General features: G+C 40.3%; 1 protein-coding gene across 1 annotated transcript in view; it reads right to left on the bottom strand.

Annotated features, from left to right (window-relative positions):
• Adgrv1 (adhesion G protein-coupled receptor V1) overlaps positions 1-26,581 on the bottom strand; it is a 532,771-nt gene that overhangs the window by 275,712 nt on the left and 230,478 nt on the right. Inside the window, exons 82-83 of the mRNA XM_075976408.1 lie at positions 25,331-25,491; positions 20,256-20,356 (exon numbers count right to left, since the gene is read on the bottom strand). Coding sequence (XP_075832523.1) covers positions 20,256-20,356; positions 25,331-25,491 — 262 coding nt within the window. The remainder of the gene's footprint in view (positions 1-20,255; positions 20,357-25,330; positions 25,492-26,581) is intronic.

The following is a 26,581-nucleotide window of genomic DNA, read 5'->3' as shown; positions in this document are numbered from 1 at the left end:
AGAGGGGCAAGTCACATCTTCCTTCTTCTGAGTCTGGAGAGGACTGAAGAAGGAGCTTCCTCTTCCCAGAATTCTCCTGTCCTCATTGACCTGCCTCTACTTCCTGTCTTGTTGTCCTGCCTATACTATCGGCCTGGCTACTGGCCAATCAGTGTTTATTTAAAACATGATTGACAGAATATAGACAATTGTCCTGCACTATCACATGATACTGAGAATGTGTATTAAACATGCGAGGGGTTAAAGAGAGGGATCCTACATCATTTAATGGCCCAGCTGAGAGTAACATCTTAAAAAACAAGAATGTTCATGTTAAAAATGATTTATTAGTTTTATATTTCATTTCTTGATGTTGTTTCTCATCTTCCACATCCTTTGGAAAAACAGCAGGCATTCATTTTCCAGATATGACATGCAGACACCAGAAACCTCCATCTGGGCACGGATGCAGCTTCACCAACTGGAACAATAGCCTTCTCCAAATGTCAAAGTGGGACCTATCACAGAGTCCCCAGTGAAAAGTGTAAAGGCATGTGCACAGTGCAAAAGTCAACTTAGCAGTGATCTGAATGACACTTATATTTAAATTTATATTTAAATCAGAAATTGGGCAAGTTACTCATGTCCATCTCTGTGAAACTCTTATAAAACTACAATCCCTATTTCTTTAAACAGCATAGTCCATAACATTTATTTCCTCTCTCATTCAAAGAGAATGAGAAAGATACAAAACATAGATGAAGAAGATTTGCGGGTCCATAAACTTCAAGGTGCATAAAAAGCGGCCTGATGGTCAGAGAGCACATTAATGTAAACGGTGTCCGCTACACCTACAAGGAGCTTTCCTGAACACAGGAACTCCATGTTTTTCTTGCCTTATTCCTTAGTGTAAAAGTTGGCATACCTTCGAATGTTAAAAAAGAAAAGCTGGCCCTGCTCATGCTAGTGTATGCTTCTTGCCTCTTCTTTCATATCCGTAATCACTCTGCAGATTTGTTTTTCAACATCTACATCCATACATTGAAATAAATTCTAAATCCTATAAATTTCTTATTCACTCTCCACCTTTCTCTGCATTCGCATGGCCTGAGTCCACCTCTTATGAAGTAGTGGAAAAACACAACATTTAAAAAAAAAAAAACTCTAAACAAAAAAAAAACTTTCCTAAGACTTTTAACAAAAGTTTTTGATCAGGCAAGCCTATTAAAAGGTAACACATTTAATGAGCACTTAACTAATATTATTAACAGCTGGATAATTAAAACCTTTAATAAAAAATGTCAAACTAGCAGGGTCATAATTTCCAGTAACACTAGACAAGTTGACGTTGCTGTTCTTTTTGATTCTTCCCTTTTAATTTGATTAAACCAGAAATAACAAGCAAATGTAAGTCCTTCCTGGAACTCATCATTTAATTTATTTTCCAGAATTGTACAGGTAGGATCCAGCAGCTTCGGACACAAGGTAGGATGTAAGAAATGCAGACTGCTCCACCAATTATCAAGAGAAGATGCCACACAATGATCCTGCTCAAATGTTTTTTATAGTGTAGTTGAAAGAGTCTAGTTGTGAAAATAAAGTTGGATCATTGAGAGGATGGAGTATTTCCTCAAAAGGCAGAGGCCATGAGAAGCCCCCAACACAGTGCATCCCCTGGTCAGAGATGGACTGAACAGGAAAGGTCATTTCTAAGGTCAGTCTATTGTGCGTTGCTGGCTGACTTACAAAGGAATAGGCTAATCAGACAGGAGCAACTGGAGATGACTCTATTTTCTTGGCACATTACTGGCATTATGAGGAACAGTGACACGTTGAGGTGGTAGCTATCATTAGGAAACTGTTCCGAGTGAGCAGCTCTTGAATGATCACAGAAGCAAGGCTGAGATGTGATTACACAGTGAACCTTGTGGTCAGGTCACTTCCCTGGCCAAAACTTTCAATGCTCAGAAAGGAAGATCTCAGCTTGCAAGTCAAGCTTTCCCAGCCTTCCTGGGCCAATCTAAACCTGCTCTTCCAAGTTTCCCCCCAATGATCTCAGTAAAGAGGATGGCATCAGCCACAGTGTTCCACTCTGGGGTGTACTGAATAGTCTCTAAACTTTATAAATCCCAAATGATGATGTTTGGGGACTCAAGGGGCTTAAACATCTTAAAATAATTCACTCTAATTAAATTAAAATTTAAAATTGAATAGATGCTATTGGTCCTTTGGGAAAATGAAAGATAAAATAAAAACAATTAAGAGAACAGCATAATGAAGAAAACTGAAAATATAAAACTCAGATGGAAATGGGGAGAAGCTGCTTATCTTGTGATGAGAGGAATACAGTCCCATAATGAATAGATTTAACTTGCACATTTAAAGTAAAAAAAAACTAAACCTAAACTAATAAAATAACTTATATTTTGTTCCTATAGTAAATACCATCTGTTTTATGTTTTTAATAATTTCTTGAGATAATAATTACATAAGTGGCCTTCTTTCCTTCCTTCTCTCCAGTCTCTTCCATGTACCCCTTGCTCTCATTGATATTCATATCCTCTTTTTTTAATAGTTGTTAATATATGTGTGCATTCGTAAACACATAAATACAACTTCCTCAATCTGCATAGTGTTACTTGTGTGTATGTGTTCAGGGCTGGCCACTAGGTACTGGGTAACCAATTAGCGTGCTCCTCCCTGGGCCACCATTTTCAGGGCTGGCCACTAGGTACTGGGTAACCTATCAGCGGGCTCCTCCCTGGGCCACCATTTTCCCACTCTAACGATTCCTTAGTTGCCTTCAGTTCTGTATCTAAAGCTGAGGTCCTGTGAGCTTTGCACTTTTCTTTGGCAGCTTAAAAACTTGGAATGCTCTTTGTTTACTGAGTCTTTCTTTGTCTTCAAAGTACACAGATGATTGCTTCTAGAGTGTAAATGACGGGTGGGTTTATGTGTGATGCTGGAGGCCTTCCTGTCCTGTGTTTCTCAAACTACTTCGGAACAATGGGGTTAAGTGGGTGTCTGGGAATCCACTCTTGTTGTAGAGAGAGCTGTGGAAATGGGGCTGAGCCTTCAACCAGCTGTGCTGGTGGGCGTTCCCATGACTCCCTTCTGCATGCAAAAGAGAAGAAGCCAACAAAAGCCCCATTCCATACACTGCTTGGCCTGTGACCTTATTTCCCCAGCACCTTTCCCCGGCCAGTCTCCACTTAGCAGCTGAAGTAGGCTCACCCCAGGGAAAGAGTCGCTCACAGCTGCTCAATGCTTTCCCCTCTCATTTGTTCCAGTCTGTCAACAGGAAGAGACTTAACAAACAACTATGGAGAGTCTTTAACTGGGAAAATGAGTAAGTACCCAGTAACAAAGACTGCAAGGCCACTGCAGGACTCTCCGCAGCTTTTTCCATACACCCTCTGTTTACCTCTGCCTCATGCAATCTCCTTCCTACTCCTGAGATCACGGTGCTGTTGAGGACGCCATCATGACTGGGCTGGAACCAGTCTGTTAGTCTACTCTCACATGGAACTGATAAAAATGACCATGAGCACTGAGGTAATTTTTGGTTAGTCTGTTTGTTTGTTTAATCTCACATGGGGCTTACAAATGACGGTGAAGATGGAAGTCATTTTAAAAGCACGCCTCTGCCTTCTAGTGACCTCCAAAGAAGTCATTAAAAAAATGCTGCTTAGAATGGCATTCTAATTAACGTTTGGAATTGTGTACTTGCTGTCTCTCTGGGGGAGTCATGAATTTCTTTTCTTCTGAAAAAAAAAACAAACAATAACAATAACAAAAACCAGCTTTCCAATGTTGCCCTGAGCTGCTTATTTTAGTCTTTGAATTCCAAGTTAAACGAAGTAGTAAACAATCTTTTCTAAGTTGCTTCCTCTCTCATGGTCACCACTGACGCACACACCAGCCTGGGGGGAGGCCTCCAAGGATTACGCAGCAGGCATTAGACGCAACTTGGCAGCCACTTGTAAACTCCAAAAAGAGTAAATCAAATATCAGCAGTGATTGCGAGGCCGAATTGCTTCCTCTTTCCCAGTTTCTCACAAAACTATCTGACTCCAGCTTCCCCTCTCCAAAACAGCAGCCGGCTCCGACGGAAGTCTGTTCCCTCAAACTTGCTTCTATTTAGGAGCAACTGCTTATATTATTTTTCTCAAGCCTATTAATAACTTAGAGAAAAGAAGGGCACATGGTAAAGCTTAAACAACAGCACAAATATCTTCCTGTGTTATTTTACTATATTTTTGTGTGCTGTGAATGGTGTCTTTACTGCAAGAATATGAATTAATGGTGAGCTGACAGCGCAATCCCACTGAAAATATACACATATCCAGGAGGGGTTTTTTTGGTTTTTTTTTTACAATTTCATTGTATTTCTGCCTGAAATTATTTCACTAGGGCTTATATAATAAAGGACATATAAAAGTAATTTTTAATTATTATTTTATGGGCTTTTAAATATTACAAAAAGTAAAAGTTGTACAGATTAAGCATTTGTGGGTCTTTTTTATTTATTTTTTGTATTAAATACATATTTAAAAAATAATTTCTTTTACTTTTCCTTCCTTCCAATATCTTTCATATTATACTCCTTATTCTCTTTCAAATTCATGGCCTCTTTTTTCATTAATTGTTTCTACAAAAATACATGTATTATGTTTCTGTGAGTCCTTGGTACACGGTCTTGGTAGAATAAATTTGAAGTAGCATTTAAAAATATTTAGTTTATACCTGATTGCTTCCTGTTTCTTCACTGGAAATAGTAACAAAGAATTTTTTAAGATTGTGTAAGACATTACTATTTAAATATAAATCTACCTCAATGTATAGTAAATGCTTAATTTCTAATAGATGTTAACTCAGTACAACAATAAAGGACCAAAAATTAAAACAAAAAACAAAAAACCCTGTCATCTTACTCATACCTAATAGAAAAGCTTCCAGAAGTAGTAAAAGATGGGCACTTTGGGCTTTTTAGGTCAGTTAATATGTTTCTAAGAGAAGTGCTTTTTAGACACACATACATATCAGTGGGGCTCAAACTCTCACCAGTAATACTTGGAAGGCCTTCCTACTTTTTGTTACTTTCCTTAAGGCAGTTGTGCTTGGGTGTGGAAGTGTTCAGCACCACTTCCAAGTCTGCACGGGAAGTAGATCCCTCCCGCAGCAACTCTTTTTTTTTTTTTTGAGTATTCTGATTTTATTTTTTTTTAAATTTATTTATTTATTAAAGATTTCTGTCTCTTCCCCGCCACCGCCTCCCATTTCCCTCCCCCTCCCCCAATTAAGTCCCCCCCCCAGCCCGAGAAGCAATCAGGGTTCCCTGTCCTGTGGGAAGTCCAAGGAACCCCTACCTCCATCCAGGTCTAGTAAGTTGAGCATCCAAACTGCCTAGGCTCCCACAAAGCCAGTGCGTGCAGTAGGATCAGAAACCCATTGCCATTGTTCTTGAGTTCTCAGTATTCCTCATTGTCCGCTATGTTCAGAGAGTCTGGTTTTATCCCAAAATAGAAACGCAGAAAACAGTCCAAAGAATCAATGAAACAAAAAGCTGGTTCTTGGAGAAAATCAACAAGATCGACAAACCCCTATCCAAACTAATTAAACGACAGAGAGAGAACACGCAAATAAATAAGATCAGAAATGAAAAGGGGGACATAACCACAGACACAGAGGAAATTCAGAGAATCATTAGATCTTACTACCCAAGAGAGGCCGCAGCAACTCTTAACCAGTTGAACCAGCAAGCCCTTGCAGACCAAAGATAATCCAGGTAAAACAATTCCTCTGCATCACTGATCCTACCCAGATACACCGTGTACCTCTGCCTTTACTAATGGCTGCATTTTAGTTATGAGTCTACCAAATGAAGGCAGCTCATCTTTCATTATAGCTTAAGTATTCTCATCTTTATCAAAATTATCCTAAGCCCCACTCCTTACCTAAGGAAAAAGAACATTTCTATTGGAGTCTTATGAGTATCTGGGGGTGTGGTTGATGATTGCAAAACCCAGATCAAAACTCGCCCAGTTGGCTAGTCTGACTTCCTGAGATCAATCACCACAGCACTGACCCTCTACAGAGTGAGGCTTCTGTGCCATTAGCACCTATACAACTAAACTTAGGTAATAGCTAATATTTTGCTGCCCTTCCAAAATGAATATTTATTCATCATTTCCCTTGGCAAATTCATAGTGGCAAAAAGACTCAACACTTCCAGTTTTTGTGAACTTCCAAGAGATAAAATTTTACTTCTTAAATTTTTAAATATTTTTGGATGGGTAGTAGAAAGTTATGATTGTTATATCATTAAGACAGCTTTTTAAAGAAAGCTTTCAGATACTCATGGGCTAAAAGACTTTAGAAAGTGACATTAGACACAATAAATCAAGAAATTCACAAAGATAAAATGACAAAAATATAACAGGATTGCTCATGATATATGTTGGAATATTTAAACTCAGCCAAAATTCTAACCTACCACTAATTCCTTACTTCCTTACTTTAATGGCCTACGTTAATTACTTTGGCATGACATACATTTGTTAGTTATTTATCAGAATCACCTATTATACATAGGTAATTAACATTCATCATGAATGTCTATTCTTCACACACAATTTTCATTGCTATGGAATATAGGAAAATGTCTTCTATATGCTGCCAAGGTTGTTCTCTCATCTCAAACCTTGGCCATAGATAAGGAATTGTTAAAGATGCGTTAAGAACAAAGTTTCTATGCACAGTCTATGTCACTGCACTTCAGAAATATCAACAGGCACTACTTGAGCCACCTGTAGCAGCATCTGCCTGAACCCAAGAAGCTGGTTTCAGGGTGAGCAGCATTCCCACCAGCTCACCTTTCACCACCCCACCGTGGGCCTGTGCCTCTGCTACCTGCTCCTATGGGCTTCGGAATGAGGCAGAGCCCTACGAGAGAGTCTGGGAGAACAGCAGTGATGTTCTGGATTTAGATGTTCAGAATTTCGATTGTGTTTTAACATGAAAAGAAGTTACAAAGTACAATTAAGATCTTCAATAGTCAGACAGATTAGAGATACATGGGCCTTGGCTTGACATATGAACATTTTTTTTTCTGGTAAAACTAATTTTGGATTAAATACATTTAACTTAAAGATATGTAATACAACTTGTTCATTAAATGTAGATTACAGAACTGCATTTAAGAGTAGGAATAATTTCTATTTTAAGGCTGTTGTTCTAATTTGCCCTTTTAAAGAATTGGGAGCAGAGGAAGTATGGGTATTTTTGAGACAATGGTGATAGGAGAGGTTAGATTGTTGAAGGCTATTCTGATGGACAAGTCTGTAACATGCTTTAACTTCACTGATTGTTGAAGGCTATTCTGATGGAGAAGTCTGAAATATGCTTTAACTTCACTGTTTTTCTCATTTATTTCACCAGCCAATCTGAAAGTTTATTATGTGCCAGAAAGTTTTTTGTGGACATTAGAAACAGCAGCGAAAAAAGGCAAGCAACTTTTGATCTAGTTGAGTTGATAATGTGGGGTGGAAACTGGAAAGGAAGGAACACGAAATTCAACACAGGAATAGGACAAACCAGACCTTAATAATGATATGACTGAAGTTAACAACAAGGTGACTTTGTGGGCCAGGGACAACTCAGAAACTGGCACTCATCCCTTTCTGGGACAAGGGCAAGATGGAACTGGGTAAAAGCGTGATTCCAGAAAAGGCACAAACTGCCCCTGATGGGGCCTGAAGCCAGAGAGAGGTTCCTCTGTCATGTGCAATAGGAGGCCACAGGAGAGTTTTGAGGGGACAATGATTGCAGCTGATTTTGTCTTTAAAGAGATTTCCTCCAGATGTTGAGAAGGAAAAGGTCTACAAAGATGGAATCCAGACGAGCTAAAAGGAATCAGTCAGGAGTGTGCTTGCACATACCCATGAGGTGTGTGAACCTCAGAAACCACCTTTAAGCTCTGTGAGGCAGAGACAGGATTCCAGGAGCTTTCTAGGCAAGTAGCCTGGCGGAATTGGTGTGCTTCAGGTTCAGTGAGAGTCCCTGTTTCAAAAATAAGACAGGGAGTGATAATAGTCTTTATAGGCTTACACACACACACACACACACACACACGAGCAGGAAGAAAAGGAGAGGGAGGAAAGACAGAAGAAGAGAGATCAGAATGTAACCACCGAGAACAGTTTGGAGGTTATTCTAGAAGGAGACAAGCTAGATGAATCTGAAATGGTGGGAATTGAGAGAAACAGATGTGACTGGACTATACTCTTTAAGGACAAAGAAAGTTCACTCAGTTCTCCGATATGCTTAAACTCTTCAGGAACGTGCTTTTAAAAGAAATTCATATTCTGAAAGCATTAGGCATAGGTAACAACTGAGAAACCCACCCTCCAATGTTCCCTTCCACTCAGCTCTTTCGAGGGGGGCATGACAACGAACGGAAGACAGCACAGCCATCACATTTCTTCCTTTGCAAGCTGAAACCCCAACATCATTTGCATATGCTCTCGTCTGCAGAGGAAGTTTGGCTCAAACCCCTCTTGATTGTTGACATGTAACCTACAAATGTTTCAGTTTGGCAACCATATCCACTCTTAAAACCAAAACATGGTGCGTGAAACCAAGATCCTCCCTCCTGGCAGAACACAGAGTGTATGTTCCTGGTAGATGGCATGCTTGGACTCAGCCAGAGTGGCAGGCCTATAGGAAAAGCTGTTTTGTTTTTATGACTTGTTATTTTGGTTTTTACCTTTTGGCATAGTACGTAATATACAAAGGAGTAGTCTCTTCCCTCAGGAGCTTAAAGTCCCACTAGATAATAGCCAACTAAACACAGGACTCTCTCTTGGTAGAGCAAGTAAGTCAGGATTCTCCCCCTTCCTGGGGCTTGCAAAATGGAATTCTAGAGTCCAATAGTGTAAGGGCTACTGATTGAAAAGCCACAAAAGAGAGCCAGGTCCTATAACAGTTTGGTTACAGGCACAGTGCAGCAAATAATTAATTAGAAAAACCTGTAACTCTTCTGTGGGAGTGGATAAAACAAATCCCCACCTGGACTGTGTCTCACAGAGTACAATAAATACTACATGGAATTACATATATTAAGTGTTTTCCATAGTTTTCAACAACATCAAATGCTTAAATGTATGCCTCTAGATTTTAACAATATATGTTTATTTCAACTTTCAAATGTGTAGATACATACACAAACCCACTCCACATATCAGTACATATACATGCATCGTTTAATAGAAAGGACTAATAAAAAATCTAACCCATTTGAAATGTTCAAGAATTCAACACCAGCGATAAGGACACAAACACATGAAAGGTATTCTGATTTGAAGGAAATAGCTTATTTGAAAAAGATAACAAAATCTGTAGTAATGTCTAATTATACGCAATGGAGATCAAGAAGAAGGCCTCGTGGCCAGTATGACAAGAGGGCTGGGAACAAGCCTGCTAGAACGAAGTATTAAGGGAGGAAAGAAGGGACACGCCTACGAAGCTGTCACAACTGCTGCATCTGATTAAAGAAAGCATCAAGTAGAGAGGCACAGGCTCTAGCTCCCCAGGGGGACACACAGAGCCTCTGGGTGCCAGGATGCAGGGGCTTCCCAAAGGCCACTGCGTGTCGGTGCACAGCAGTCAATCCCTGCCCATCTACTGCCATTCAGCCATTCTGAGATCTCATTTTATGGTTACTGAACAAGAGTAACTGTCTGTCTCCCTAATGGCTCCGCAAGATGGGCTTTCTCACTATTTTGCCAATGATTGTTTTTCAATTTAGGGATGTTACTCATGTGTCCTCCTAATGCCAGAACCCAGATGCTTGCATATTTGTTATTTAAAGTCCTTTAAAGCTATCATTAAAACTTCACAAAACATTTTTTTTCGAGTCTTGTTAGAGACATCAAAAGAAGTCTTTTAAAAGTCAAGGATAGTTTATGTTTCTGAGGCTGTAATAGAAGATTCCAAACTGGTATTTTCTGGTAAAGTCTGGATTTGCCTCACGAATTTTCCTAGTAACAAAAGCCATGTTTCAAACATGATAAAGTCACCATAGCCTCATTTGGATTATTACTCATGCTTTCTGTTGCTTTGCTCTCTCGGCACTTGGGAAAGTTTGGATTTCCCAATAGTGTGGCCATGGGACTATTTTTATACCTTCGGTGTCCACTTGTTTTCAATTTAGTGAGAACAGTCTCTGTGAGCTGAGTTTTCAAAGCTTGTTGAAAAAAGTGAACTGGATTTTGTTATTGAAACATTCTGAGAAAGACTTGATGTGGAAAAGAAACACTCAAGATAAATACGGTGTGTATGTATTTCCTTCTTGAAAATGGTACTTTTATCAATATTCAAAATGATGTCATTTTTTACTTGAAGGATCCTAAGTTCTCAAAACACACTATACAGTGTTTTTGTTATAAAAGCTGTATAATATATTAACGAATAATATTAGCAAAAATGTTGGAGTTTTATAAAAATGTGTTCTTGTTTTTGTCTTTTCAAGTCAGGGTGTCAATACGCAGCTCAGGCTACTCTCAACTAGAGATCCCCCTGCCTCTGCACCATGAGTAATAAAATCGCAGACGTGCGCCATGACATCCACCACAATCACAGAAATTTAGATTGGAGAACCAGGGCAAGTACTACAGCTTTCATTCCGCCCGAGCTACGATGGAATTATAGGCTTGGCACACACGTAGGGAGTAATTTATTATCACTTTTTTTGTTAAAAATTAAAGTGATAAAATTGTATGAGTAAAACACTGGAGCGAAGAGAAAGTTACTAATTTCTATAACTCTTTCACAGAGCTGCTACAGGTCATGTCTTGTCTAGAAATTATTATCAAGGAAGCATGGAGCTGTCTCCTGGTGGCAGATGGAGGGGCCAGTTTTCCTCAAAGAGCTTCTTAGAGCAAAGCTTCTAGGGGAGAAGGAGGAGGACGAGGAGGATGAGGAGGAGGAGGAGGACAAGGAAGACAAGGAGGAGGACGAGGAGGAGGAGGACGAGGAGGAGGAGGAAGACGAGGAGGAGAAGGAGGATGAGGAGGAGGACGAGGAGGCAGATGAGGAGGAGCAGTTGCTTGTCTCTCCTCCGGAGCAGCCCCCACCCGCAGACAGATTTCTCCCGTGTTTGGAGTGATGGTCTCTTCAGTCTTTAATCTTTCCTACTTCCCACCATGTTTTCCACAGGTTCCCAGGGACTTGGTTCTTGTTGAACTTGAGAAATAATCTCCCACGGAAGATCAATCATTTCCTTTCTTGATTTCAAAGTGGTCTTTATATTCTAATTATCTGTAAGCAGCTTTCATTACTCCACACAACATGGCATATAAAATCTGGGTTTCCTAACTACCTGGACTTCCATCGAAATCCCCTTTTCTTTAACATTCTTACGATCTTCTAGGCAGGCAATGAAATCTTTCTAAGCCTTGCTTTCCAATATGTAATGTAGGGATAATTAACACCTTGAGGTCCTAGGAGGCAATAACCACGAAAGGCATTCTGTATCCCAAAGACTCCTCATAGGATTTGCTTTACAGCATCAAGACATCAATCCAGCCAATAGCATAGCTTCTTTATCAGCTTGAATGTAACTATAGAAACATTAAAACCCCCAAACTCCAAACTGTGCTCATTCCCACATAAGGACCTTTCAGCAAAGCCAAAGAAAATGGCCGCTCCATACCCACCTCAAGGAAATGGCCACTCCTTGCCCACCTCAAGGAAACAGCTGCTCCATGTATACCTTAGGAGCCTCCTCCTTCAGTGATACATTAGATGAACTTCTCTTGTGAGGCAGCATTGCAGAATGGTCACAGCATCAACTGGAGGCTGTGCCAGTTCTGTAGTAAACTCTGTATAACGCCGTTTTTCCATCTGATAGATAGCAATATACTTACTTATCGCATATCCTTACCTTATATAATATTTAGTGATTATTATATTAATGTTTACTAAATAAGATAAAGTCTGCAGTCTATTCTTGTTAGTTGTTTAAAAGAGAAACAAAATCAAGACTTCCGCAATGCAAAACAATGTCATTTCTATCAGTTTTTATCCTTGAATTCTGATTTCCATCATTATTGTCTAAGTTTCCAACCAATTACAGCAGATAACAGCAAGTTTCCCCCTTGGGGCCTTTTAAAGCTAGTCTGCCCAGCTCTAGCCTTTTATCTGTCTTAATCAGCTTTCATTCAAACCCTCACTACAGCGTTGCTCCACAAAACAGGACTTTTTCACGGTGACACCAGTGGAGACCCCAGCTCCACACAGACCTACACAGCATGGAACTCGCCCACCTTCCGACTTCCCTACTTCTCAGCAGGCATCTGTGATCCTACCCAAGGGATGTTCACCAGGCTCACTACACTGCCATACCTTTATGGTTACTCTCTTCCTGCCTTCACTCTGCCTCCAAATCAAATGCACACATCAGCATCCAGGCTGGGCTCCACTCCACTGCAGACACTGTACGCAGTGAGGCTGTGTCTTCTTACCCTATGCAGCCTTGGACAGAGCACCTCGGAGGAAGTCATTGGCCTCCCAATTGCTCTTGTTTTAATTTCACTACTGGATTGTTACATGTGCGTGTGATGATCTTTCTGCCAAGCAGATGAGTTGCATATAGCTAGGTTAAGGGATAATGACCATGATAAACCCAACTTAAACATGCTTCCCTATCTAGTCATGTCTATTAAGCCAACCCTTATATGAAGAAAAAAAATACAGTTAAATATCTCTGAAAATGTCTGTATAAAAAGGTGGATGCAGTCCAGCTGTTCAAAATGAAGGAAGAATCTGGAAAAAGTAACTGGCTTCAACTTTCTAATACTGTTTGTTGCATACAGCAGAGACTTACATTATGGCCCAACCTAATAATAAAAGCAATGAACTCAACCTTGCAGGAATCCTCCTGACTCAGCTCTTAGAATGCTGAGGTTACATGTGTAAGCCATCATACTTAGCTTAGTCATTTATTATAGCAAAGAACTAGTAAATTCCTCTAAGTGTGAAATTTTACAAGAAAGGATCAAATCAAAACTTCATGTGTGTCTCATATAAGCTTGCATAGAAAAGTCTGTCTTAGTCTTGGAAGGAAAAGAAACCAAAAGAAAACAGGGGGGAAAAAACTAAAAAAGAAAACAGAACAAAAGCAGAAAGCAGAAGCATGGTCACAAGAGACTGAGAGGGTAGAAAAGGAAAACTAAAAAGAGGCTAGATAACAGGTGCCAAGATGCAGGAAGTTACCAAGGTGCAGGAAGGTGCCAAGGTGCAGGAAGGTGCCAAGGTGCAGGAAGGTGCCAAGGTGCAGGAAGGTGCCAAGGTGCAGGAAGGTGCCAAGGTGCAGGAAGGTACCAAGGTGCAGGAAGGTACCAAGGTGCAGGAAGGTACCGAGGTGCAGGAAAACGGGAGGAGTCAGCTCTGTTGATGCACAGCATCATAGAGTAACGACAGCCTACGACACTCTGCTACACATTTCAGACTAATAAAGACAAGTCTGAGGAGCCCCACACAGAAATGATATGCAGAGGGACTTACACCCATCTCCTAATTATTACACACTATGGGCATGCACTGACTCACACCATCCCCACAAATATGAACAAAAGTTATGGATCAATTAAAAGACAAAAAAGTAACATGAGTAGCTGGAGGGGTGGCTCAGCAGTTAAAACACTGGTCATGCAAGCAGAACCCATGTAAATGTTATCTGGTCATGAGGGTCACCTATAATTCCAGTCTTGGAAGGAGGAGACAGAGATACCCAGAGGAAGACAGTTGGCTAACAAGACTAGCCCTATTGGAGAGCTCTGGGTTTGATTAAGAGACCCTGTCTCAATAAATAATGTAAAACAGGGATCAAAAAAATTGCTGAGCCAGGCAGTGGTGGCACACTCACACTCAGGAGGCAGAGGCAGGCGATCTTTGTGAGTTCGAGGCTAGCTTGGTCTACAGAGCAAGTTCCAGGACAGGCTCCAAAGCTACACAGAGAAACCCTGTCTAGGAAAACAAAAAAACAAAAGCAAGCAAACAAACAAAAGCAACAATCAAAAAAAAAAAGATTGCAGAAATCAACCTGAGTCCTCCACATGTCCATACAAGTACACATGAAAACACACGTGTGTACACATGCATTCTGTAAGCGCATATGCAGAAAAAGCAAGTTAACATAAGAGACCTTCCTCCAAAGATAAGGTAATGATAAATAGCTAAAAGTAGTTTTAAAGACATTTTACTTCTTTTTTTATTCTTAAATAAAATGAAAAGTTGGTGGGCTTTCTTAAGATAATTGTCTAGTGCAGAATGAATGCTGCCATCTTAGGTTCAGTAATAATGATGACGACAGAAGCAGCAGCAACAAGCAGAGGCCTGGGGAGGTCACTCCTGGCTGCTGCTGGCTGTTGATGAACGGGATGAGGCAGCCCCGACTACTGGCTCAGCATCTGAACTTGATAGGCTGCTTATGCTACAGTTTAGGAAATGCTTGGTCCATTTATATCTGCACAACATGCAAGTCACAATGTTCTGAATGACAATCTTTGGTACAGTTTAACTTCCCAGTTGAGCGGTGGTGGCACATGCCTTTAATCGCAGAACTCAGGGAGGCAGAGGCAGGTGGATCTCTGTGAGTGCAAAGTCAGCCTGGTCCACAGAGTGAGCTCCAGGATAGCCAGAGATACACAAAGAAACCCTGTATCGTCTCGAAAAACCAAAAAGGTTCCCAGTCTTCAAAGCAAGAACTAGTTTTTATTCTAGTATCTCTTAATATTTTCTTTTCTTTTTAGTAGCAAAAGTAAAGACAGCAAAAGTCAGATTATAATAAGTGAGTAGCAAAAAGTTCTAACTAAGGAAAAACCAGCTCTTCTTACAACTGACAGACAGATAGCAAACAGCCCGACAGCCAAATGATGATTATCATGCTAGAGATGATAGATAGATAGATAGATAGATAGATAGATAGATAGATAGATAGATAGATAGATGATAGATAGATTATATACATACATAAATACATACATACATACAAGCATACATATAATTGGGAGACAGAGTTTCTTTTTAGATATAGCATTTAGGGCCCTAATTGCATGATCTTTTTTTTTCAGTAACAGTTTCAACACAACAGGTCAAGTTGCTTGGAAAAATTAGGCCCCGTCCTACCAAAAGAAACCACTGGTCTTGGATCACATGGCTTTGGCGTTAGAGATGCAGTGACCCTCAGAAACTTGAAAAGACATTAGGTACTCAGAGTTAAAACACCAGAAAGCTCAGATTCAAAGGGAAAGCCTTTCAGCAATATGCGCAATCTGGATCCTTCCTGGGAAGGAGACATTGTCCAGTGACCTTCCTAAGAGTTGCAAAATGAGAAGCAGATCAACTGTTGCGGATCTCTATATAACAGTGCTCAGAATTAACAAGAATCTTCTTCTACCTTCATGGGAGAAGAGAGGCAAATCTAGTATCCATGCACAATCAACGGCTGGCAAAAAAATAAAACAAAAACCACTGAAGTATTTCATCTTCTAAGCTCTTCCCATTGGCCAGTGTCAATCCGTACAGAGGCTCAATGGGACTTGGAACAGCATCCACTCACATAAAGGTTCTACAGACAAATTTGTTATTCCGCTTCAGAAGACAAGGTGAAAAAAAAAATGTTTCCCCGTTGGCAGGTTTTATTAATCTGAGTAAACACAGTGTTATCTTTCTGTTCTTTTTTTAGATTTGGGGAGTTGCTTTTCCCGATAGAACCCCTGGAACTGAAAGCCCTGAGCAGCAAAGGTGCCCTTTGTCCCTGCCGCTCACAAGCCTGCTCACAGCACACACAGGGCAATGTGATTGTAAGATAAATGTTCCAAAGATAGAACTTGATGTTTCTTCCCAGGAATATCTGCCAAAGCCATGAAAGTCTGTTGGCTCTGTTTCCCATCACCCTGGAAATGGGTGCTCCCACACCTTCTTGCCATTTTATCATTTTCTTGAAGATAAATGAGAAAATACAACTTGACACTGGAGAAAAATACATCCCTTTTGATAAATTACTAAAAATATAAACCGCATCTCAGAAGTTCTATGATATCCCAAGAAACACAAATTTCTGTATCAGTAGTGGGCACTTTACTATTAGCATAAATGTAATGCTGGAAAATAATTCTGCGACCCTGCATTTTAAAGGACTGCGGGAGCAGCAAGGCATTTCCAAGAACAGGTAGATAGAAGCTGTCTGCTACTAACCTACACACGCATACAAATGCATTCACTCTGATTTTAAATACAAGGGACAAAAGGACAAAGCCAGGCACCCACAAACGTGTGTTTGTTATGTGGCAAATTCTCTGAGCCCAACCAAAGAAATATTTTTTTTATGTTATTTTTTTTAATTTATTTATTTATTAAAGATTTCTGCCTCCTCTCCTCCACCGCCTCCCATTTCCCTCCCCCTCCCCCGATCAAGTCCCCCTCCCTCATCAGCTAGAAGAGCAATCAGGGTTCCCTGACCTGTGGGAAGTCCAAGGACCGCCCACCTCCATCCAGGTCTAGTAAGGTGAGCATCCAAACTGTCTAGGCTCCCCCAAAGCCAGTACGTGCAGTAGGATCAAAAACCCATTGCCATTGTTCTTGAGTTCTCAGTAGTCCTCATTGTCCACTATGTTCAGCGAGTCCGGTTTTATCCCAGGCTTTTTCAGACCCAGGCCAGCTGGCCTTGGTGAGTTCCCGATAGAACATCCCCATTGTCTCAGTGTGTGGGTGCACCCTGCGGTCCTGAGTTCCTTGCTCGTGCTCTCTCTCCTTCTGTTCCTGATTTGGACCTTAGATTTCAGTCCAGTGCTCCAATGTGGAATATATACATATTAGAGTACTACTCAGCAGTAAAAAACAAGGACTTCTTAAATTTTGCATACAAATAGATGGAAATAGAAAACACTACCCTGAGTGAGGTAAGCCAGACCCAAAAAGAGGAACATGAGATGTACTCACTCATATTTGGTTTCTAGCCATAAACAAAGGACATTGAGCCTATAATTCGCGATCCTAGAGAAGCTAAATAAGAAGGTGAATCCAAAGACAAACATATAGGCATCCTCCTGAATATTAACCTTCATCAGGTTATGAAAGAAGACAGAGACAGAGACCCAAAGAAATCTTTGAAAGCATTCTTCAGTTCTTACCTAACCCCAACTCCGCAGTACTTATTTGGGTTTTTTTTGGGGAAAAAAATCTTCTACTGCCACCTGCTGGCGTATTATGGTCAATTAAACTCAAAGAGAATGACCCACTTGGATTGAATCATTAACATTTGACTTTTTTAATTAATTTTTCTCCAAAATGTATATTGATCATATTTCTATATCTCTTTCTCCCCACCTCTTTACCCTTCAAACTTTAATCCAAGAACAATCTATTGATTCTGCGCATCTTCCTCCATTTCTGGATATAATAAATAGGTAGCGAATTGATGATACAATATTCTATATATTTCCAAAATTAGAAAACAACCAAACTTGAGCACACTTTTCAGACCACCTGATTCACAAATACATGACTCTGTATTACTTCAAAAAGGTCAAGAGGGATGAGACCTAGGTCTCAGAGGGTCGTGTTTGACTAACATGCCCAAGACCTTGGGTTCAAGTTCCAACAAAGCATAAATAAGTATGGAAACGCAAGTCCTTAACATCAGCATGCTACAAGTGGATGCAGAAAGAACAGAAGTTCAAGGTCATCCTCAGCTACATAACAGGTTCAAGGTAGCCATGCTACATGAGATCCTGCTCCCTCTTACACACACACACACACACACACACACACACACACACACACACACACACCACAATCAACTAAGTCCTGAAGAAGAAAGGTCATGGAATGCCTGTATACCCAGTATTCACAAGTAAAACTCCTGGAAAAACTAACTAGAGACGTTTTATTCCTTTAGCAAGGACCATTGCTCTTTTTCTCCAGTTAATTTAAGCTCTAATGATGTCTATTTTGTAAGGATGGAGGGTCCAAAGTAAGAGCACCATGGCTGGACTTGTAATGACCCCAATAATACAAATCTACAACTTTACTACAAATGCTTCAGGATTTGGAATGTGTAGAAGCCGTTATTTCTGGAGACATCTCCATTTCTCATTTTGGAGCTGGAAAGACTCTGCTGGAACCCTTGTTCATGAGCACATCTCCCCCACATACACACATAGTATTCAGAATAAAATAAGTATTTTACTCCCAGACCACAGTTTCCCCTCCGTCTACTCCTCCCATCTCTCTCCCCCTCACCTCCCATCTCCCTCAGATCCACTCCCTGTCCCCATCCCTTTCCCTTCAGAAAAGAGCAGGCCTCTAAGAGACAACAACCAAACATGACCAAACAAGACACAACTAGACAAAATGAAAGCCCTCTTGTGGAGGCTAGACAGGGCAACCCAACAGAAAAACAAGAGTCTCAAGAGCAGGCAAGAGTCAGAGCATGCCTGCTCCCACAAAAAGCACTAAGCTAGCAGCCACAACACATATGCAGAGGCCCTGGTGCAGACCCATGCAGGCCCCATGCTTGCCACTTCAGTCTTTGGGAGCTAAAAATAAAATAAATATTTAAAAAGTTCTTGCCTGGATAACTGAGAAAAACATTCACTTTAAGTTAGACAGTATATCTAAAATTCCAAGTAGCTGGTTAATATGTTGAGAAAACAGTACTTCTATGAAAACTACACCAGTTCTATACTGCATGACTTCCAACATGAAATAACTGAAACATTACCTTGGGTAAAATAAGCTATTGAAACATATTTTTTAGTTATTTTGTGCCACAAGTCATTCCTTACATGATTTTTATGCCATATTGTTTTATCCATTCTAAAATTATGCTGGAAGTGTATACACTTGACTAATCTTTTTCTTCAAAATTGGTATAAAACCCAATTTGACTCTGTAGGCAATGTTCTAACACATAGATTCTGGTCTTCCCTTCTCATCCCCAGACACGAGCAAATTTGTCTGCTAGCATGCTTAAGAATTGTCTATAATAATATGGTGCTATAATTAAATCTTATATAAATGCTGCTGCCAAAATACCACCAAAATGGGTGGTGACTACAGCCAAGGAAACTCTAATTACAGTAGGCAAGTTCTTTACTGTGTTAGATACAAGAAGCCTAGGCAAGATCAGACAGTTAGGACCGGCTCCTGGGTAATGTAAATTAACTGTCAGGTTGATGCAGCCTCCTTCTGGAAACAGGCTAATTTCTATAGTCTGTACATTCTTTAAAAATAGAACCTGGCTGGGCAGTGGTGGCGCATACCTTTACTCCCAGCATTTGGGAGGCAGAGGCAGGCGGATCTCTATGAGTTCGAGACCAGCCTGGTCTACAAGAGCTAGTTCCAGGGCAGGAACCAAAGCTACAGAGAAACCCTGTCTCAAAAAACCAAATAAAATAAATAAATAAATATAAAAATAGAACCTGGAATACAACTCTTAATTTTTCTCCGAAAACAATGTTATGAAATTTAAAGAACAGTGTCACTCCTGGAGCAACAACTATAACTACAGAAATGTAACAGAATGCCAGTGTTCCAGATAGTTTTCCATTTTAGCCCTCTGGCATTTCAATAAAGCACAAGAGTTTGCTAAGTACCAGTGTGCAATGAAAGATTTATACAAGTTGAGTTCATTCATATAACCAGCCGCCAGTCCAGAAATCAGTCATTCTGAATGGCACACTGCCCAGGTAGCCAAGAACCTGGGACTAGATAGGCCATCGACCTAGGGGGAAACCAAATACTACTGTTCTTCTAAAAGAGTGGTTCTCAACTTGTGGGTCATGACCCTTTGGGATTGAATGACACTTTATCAGATATCATACATATCAGATATTTACATTAAAATTCATAACAGTAGCAAAATTCTCTCTATATAGAGTTATATATATATTTACATATATAGATAGGTTTTAAAAAAGAGGCCATGAATTTGACAGTGAGCAAAGGAGTATGTAACTAAGTTTGGGCAGAAAAAAAGGCAATGAAGAAATAAGGTCATTGTAACTTCAAAAATAAACAAATAGTTTTTAAATACACATTCTGAGCCTGATGTTATCATTTTTGAATGCTTCCCTTCTTCTCCACATTTCTCCAATACAAAAGCAAAGAGCTAAGTCGAGAAAAGTTACTCATGGACATTGAGTTGAAAGACCATAGAAGAGGAGACAAGGGCATCTTATGACGAGCCAGAGTGGCCGTCTGCCTCCTACCTGCGTTCCTAAGCTGGCTGCCATCATGTGCGTCAGCAGTTTGGCTGCCAACATGGAGTATCTGGCACAGAACATGTGTGAAACAACAGCCAAGCCGAGACCTGTGAAAACAAAAGATCCCTCGTGAGCTTTCCTGAGCCATGAAGAGATGATGTGTCCAGAAAGAAAAATCTCTGCGACAGTTCAGGACAAAAGCTCCAGCCTATATACAGCAGAGCATAGTACCTTTGGGAACAACTGTGCTGAAATCGCAACATATCCCGTTTTGCGTGATAGATATATACCATCTTCTCATTTATCAATTAACCCAAAGGACAACTTTAATTCTCCAATTATTTATGATTTGTCTGCTATGTAAAGAGGAAGGTAAAAATAATTAACATTATAGTTTTAATAAGCATTTTATTTTCTAAGTTGCTATTAGTCCATTTTACTGTTTAAAATGTGCTATTGCAACCTAAGTTTAAATCTGGTTTATTTTATTTTATTTTAGACTAATTGGCTTGGGTAAGCAAAAATATTTAGAAAGGTGACTAGAACATTTGGGATTGTGAATGATCCCCCCCCAAAACTGATGTTCATAATTACCCATTTTCAGCTAACAGAAGCATTCTCATGACCACAGCAGCAGTAACGATGAACTTTAGATAACCCTCAGTTGCTGCATGTCAAAACCAGGAGAAGTTTTGTTCATTCTTCCACAATGAAATTAAGAATAAAAATTTCCATTTCTAGCTGGCCTTTGGCCTTAAAATTGCAATTCCTCTGCCTCAGCCTCCTGAGTACTAGAATTATAGCCACGCACCATTGTACTAGAACTTGAAGGCAGACTACTTTAAGAACATTTTCTGCCTTAAAGTTTTCAGATAGGAATTGAATAAACAGTGATCACTCGTTTGTTCATTTGGACTTTTTACCACATGTTTTTGTGGAGCAGATGATTTTGTGTAAGAACCATTGAAGCATTACAAACGCTGGCATGCATAGACCACCAACCATGCGGAATCCATATAGTACCTCATTTACTATCAGTGCCCCCTTGCCAGATACGAGACTTGACACTGTTTTAACATTTTGTTGTCCCTTATATTCTCTGGAGCTTTGCAGTGAGTTTCCAGGGCAAACCACAGGAAGAACAAAAGAGTTAACTGTCTATAAAACGCCTACCCGGGGTCTTCCAACTGGTTTCTGTTCAGAAATGCTACTCAGAATTCTTTTTAGAAAAATAGTTCAATTATATTTTATATTTCAGTAGAGTACAGGAACTCCCTGTAATGAGGAACAGGGCTTTTCGTCTAGAAGCTCCTCCAGGAAGTCTGGAGCAATCCACTCTTAGCACAAGTGCCATAGCATCCCGAATCAGGTGTGCAGGTGCTGGGGCTGCCTCCAGAGCAACCCACACAGGTGATAATGTTTCCACAGATAGAGGTTAGGCAGGTTTTATGCCTTCCCTTTCTTCTTTACCGCCGCTGCTGCTCACAACCCATCACTGTCTCCTTTGAGCCTCTAGGATATTTGTAAGTTGCTCAAATTCACGCTTATGTGTGTGTGTATAACACAATAACTTCAAAGAAAGCCCTAACCACATTTTTCTCCTCAGTATAAACGACACAATCACAAATATGTATTTACTGCAAGTTCCCTGGGTTGGGCAGTAACAATGCAAGGCAAAGGGCTGAGTCCTGGCCAAGGGAGGGATACATACATTTCCTGCTCACTCTACTTCGGAAGAAGTATTTATTCAGTGATATTTTTCCCTCCTCATTTGGTCATCAATTCAGCATTGCATTCCTGGTCCACCATAGGAGCTTAGCACAATTAAATGGGATCAGCTTATAAATATATGATTGAGTATAAAAAAGCTTCGTTAAAATGCTACTATAGTCCCTGATTGTAGTTCAGGAATCAAATCCTAGGACAAAAGTGGATTTTATTATGGGCAGGAAAAAGTGGAAGGTGTGCAGAATTTACTAACGTTTCAACATAATGTGTCACAGTTATCTGGCCATGCTGGCTAGTTCCATGTCAACATGGCACAGGCCAGAGTCATCTGGGAGGAGGAACCCTCCACTGAGAAAAGTCCCTTCATCGGATTGGACTGGAAGAAAGATTGTGGGGCATTTTCTTGACTAAGATTGATGTGTGAGGGCCATCTCACTATGAGGAGTACCACCAAGAGCAGGTGGTCCTGCGTCATACAAACAGGCAAGTTGAGTGAGCAAGGGAAACCAGGCCAGTATCTTCCATGGCCTCTGCTTCAGATCCTGCCTCCAGGTCCTGCCTTGAGCTCCTTCCCTGTCTTTCATTCATGGACTCCAGCTCTGAGCCAGAATCATCACTCTCCTCCCCAAGATGCTTTCGATGGGCATTCTAGCACAGCAATCAGAAGCTGACTAGAGCACCACACCGGTTCATTCCTCACTGAGAGAATTCGCATGAGAATCTTAAACAAGCTGTGCTCTAAACTAGGCAAAGCCATCTGGCTTTGGACAGGATATAGAATACTTAAGCTTTAAAGAAATAAATATTTTAGTTATGGAGTTTCTAAATCACTATATACAAATTTAAGTATCACTAATATCCAAATTTAGGAAACACCCTTTCCTCAGTCTGGAAAGTGATATGTTCAGCATCCATGCTTAACATTTACAAGGAAATATTTTTAATTGCAGTTCTTTGCTCACATTCCTTACTTAAATATTCAAATCACAAAACATAGAATGTGTAATGATAGAATTTCTAAAATAAAGTATAATAAACTATAACAACTCCATATATTACCTAAATATGCACTCCAGAGTCTTTAAGGTTTTATTTCTTGGCAATTATACAGAGAAATAATCTGTTGCCTTTTTTTTTCTAGCCCTGTATGGAGCACATATTGAGCTGGAGGAGAAAGAACCTTCACTGCATCCGCTGACACTAATGATCATCTACACATCGAAAAGGAGGAAGAGGCGCTGTTCTTCACAAACAGCAACATCGACGACACGTGACAGAGGCCAGCTCTGCAGCAAAGATATCCTTTGCAACTGTCAGACTTGACCACAGATCTTAAGTATACACACAGTTTTGGAGTATTTATGTAAATATAAGCACATGTGATGTCTGTATTGAGTAGGCAGAGCCAGGAGACATTGTTGCTCTTCATCAAATTTTACAGGTAAAAATACTCCCCTGTCTCTGCAATTTAGCCCCACACAAGACAAATGTTAGTAAATTTTCTACAAATTTTTCTTTAAAATATTTACGAATTTTGCATTTTAAAGGGGCAGTCTATCACCCTATTTATACCTACTTCCTCTTTAGATAAATCCAAATGAGATCAGCTTACTATTACCTCACTATTAAGTCACGTATTAGCTCTTTCACTTAGGTTTTTTCTTATCTTTCTACCTCATGCTACTTGTGATTATAGGGTTTTTCTACTGTATTGTTACAAATCGCAGCTGAGTTGATACTTCTTTAGGTTTCCCCTCTGTGTAATGTGCTGGGGTTAGTGCTACTAATAAGCTAAGGATAGTAAGGAAAAGCAGCCAAGCCTGAAAAGATCTTCTTCAGTAGGGACAACTCTCAGCATGAAGTACCTTGGAACACACAACTGTATGTGTTAGGGGATGGGGGATGTTGCCAGAGACACAAGAGCCTTGATAATTAAGAAACTGAAAACAATAGCTACTCGCCGTTGGAAGTTTTTAAATTTAAATTTTCATAAGTCAAATTAAATAGAACTTAAATTTCAGTCATATTTCAAGGATGCATGACCCCATATGGCCAATATCTCACATATTAGACAGTATAAAATATTTCCACTATCACAGAAAATCGTAATGTAAAGAACTGTTAATTCTTCCTGAGTGATGAAAGAATACACTGTATTTCAGAATTTGTATCCAAGTTGACTGAGATAATATGGTTTGAAAGTACGAAGCTGGTGCATTGCAAAAAACCACATCTGTTCTGAAACACGCTGTGTGTTACTTATTTCTTCAACAAGAAATAGAACTGACCTGGCTACATGATGTGTTGGGGTAACGGTAGTGCAGAAATTTTGCGAATGGCCACCAATGACAGTCTAACCTGAGACCATGCCATGAGAAGAAGCCAGCCCCTGATACTACCTGGAGCACTAGGACTCAGAGGCTGGATACCCAGAGACCTGGGATAGAACAAAACACGACTGGAAACAAAATGAAGGTTCATGTAATAATGCCCAGTGATATTCTGCTGTGCTCATAGATTGGTGCCTAACCCAACTGTTATCAGAGAGGTTTCATTCAGCAGCTGAGGGAAACAGACACACAGACCCATAGCTAAGCATTATCTGGAGCTAGGAGAATTCTGCTGAAGGGGATGGGGAAGGATTGTTAAGAACCACAAGAAAATCCACAGAATCAACTCACCTGGGCTTACAAGGACACACAGAGACTGAACCAACAATCATGGGTCTGACCTAAGTCATCGGCAGATGTGTTATGGTCTAAGCTTTAGTATGGAGTCTGCCTTGGCATACCTGAACACTGCCAGTCTGATGCTCAAGGTCTTTATGCAACTGAGAATAAGTCTATAGCTATTTGTTGTTGTACCTAAACAGCTTGACAGACATTCATAAAATCCAACTTCCTATAACTAAAATAAAAAAAGAAGGCTAAATATGTTGAATAGAAGATAATTTTTAGCATAGGGTTTGATATGCACCAAAGTTGTGGACTGCTGCATAGCTGATTCCATAAAATATTTATTTTAAAGAAAACACAATTTTTATATGTATTGGTTTATATCATCCCAATATTTTAACTGTATAACCTAAGTTCTAAAGCACAATACAACATAAATGGCTCCCTTCCTGTTATCTAATCTCTGTCTCATGCTGTATCCCAGCTTTTCATGAAAGCATGGCTTGTTCTGCAAAGTTCAGAGTCGACCCTCCATAAATACTTGCTGTATGTATTAATGATTAAGTTGATGGGAAAATGATGAATCATAGCACACTCACATCTTACACAAAGGAAATGTGGGAAAGTTTCATTTTCACATGTATTTAAAATTCATAACTTGAAAACCCTGCCACTGACCTGAGACGCAAATAAACCCAGAAGAGAAAAAAGCTTCATTGTATGAGGACGAGCGGTCAGTCTTGGCGTAGATGGCATACACAGACATGTGTGAACAGGCACATTCCACGTAGTCCAAAGTATCTTCAACTACTTTGCAAAATTGGCTGTCAGACAACCAGCTAGAACAAAACACAATAGTCACTGTTTTTTTAGTAATATTTCAGAGATGTTCAGAGTGTTTTTAGAGGAAAAATAACTAGCTGAAATCAAGTGTTCTTTACTCGGGACTTAAGCAGACTACACTTTCCAGAAGGAACACCGGAGGGAATATCTTGTCCAGGACATGACCTGATAGCTTCCATCAAGACACCTAAGAGTCGGTGTAAAGACCAACCACACCTGCCAGAGCATTTGCTGTACCAAAGAAGCTGGTCTGCTCAGCAATGGTGTAGCTTCCTCGACCATCCTAAAGCAAATTTGTTTTTTTCTGTCATTCAAAAATTCCCACGGATCAACATAGCTACGGTATGTGTGAATACCAACAGATCAGCACAGCAATGGTTTTTATGGATCCCAACAGACCATCATGGTCATGGCTTGTATGCATTCCCACAGATCAGCACCGCTGTCTTACGCAGGGCTTCTATTGCTATGATGAAACGCCATGACCAAAACACAAGCTGAAGAAATGAGGGTTCATTCAGCTTACTCTTCCATATTGCTGTTCAATTACCAAAGGAAGTCAGCACAGGAACTCAAATGGGGCAGGAGTCTGGAGGCAGGAGCTGATACAGAGGCCATCAAAGGGAGCTGTTTACTGGCTCACTCCCTGCTTTCTTACAGAACCCAGGACCAAGAGCCCAGGGATACAACCGTCCACAATGGGCTGGGACTTTCCCCATTGATCACTAGTTAAGAAAATGCCTTACAACTGTGTCTTACCGAGGCGTTTCCTCAATGGAAGCTCCTTCCTCTCTGATGACTCTAGCTTGTGTCAAACTGACATAAAACCAGCCAGTACAGCAGCCACTGTGGGGGGGGGGAGGGGGGGAGACTAACCTCTCCTCCTGCTTTCAATAGTTTTGCATTTTGCACCACACCACATGAATTATGAATTACTTGTATGTTGTAGTGGTTTGAAGGAGAGTGGTCCCCCACAGGCTCATATATTTGAATGTTTGGTGTCGGAAGGACTCTTTGAGAAGTATTAGGGGTATGCCCTTGTTCAAAGAGGTGTGGCTGGTGGGATGAGGGGTGTTACCATGAGTG

Source organism: Microtus pennsylvanicus, chromosome 6, assembly GCF_037038515.1.
Source record: "Microtus pennsylvanicus isolate mMicPen1 chromosome 6, mMicPen1.hap1, whole genome shotgun sequence".
In the NCBI taxonomy this organism is placed as follows: Eukaryota; Metazoa; Chordata; class Mammalia; order Rodentia; family Cricetidae; genus Microtus; species Microtus pennsylvanicus.
This window is presented reverse-complemented; position numbering and strand designations above follow the sequence as displayed.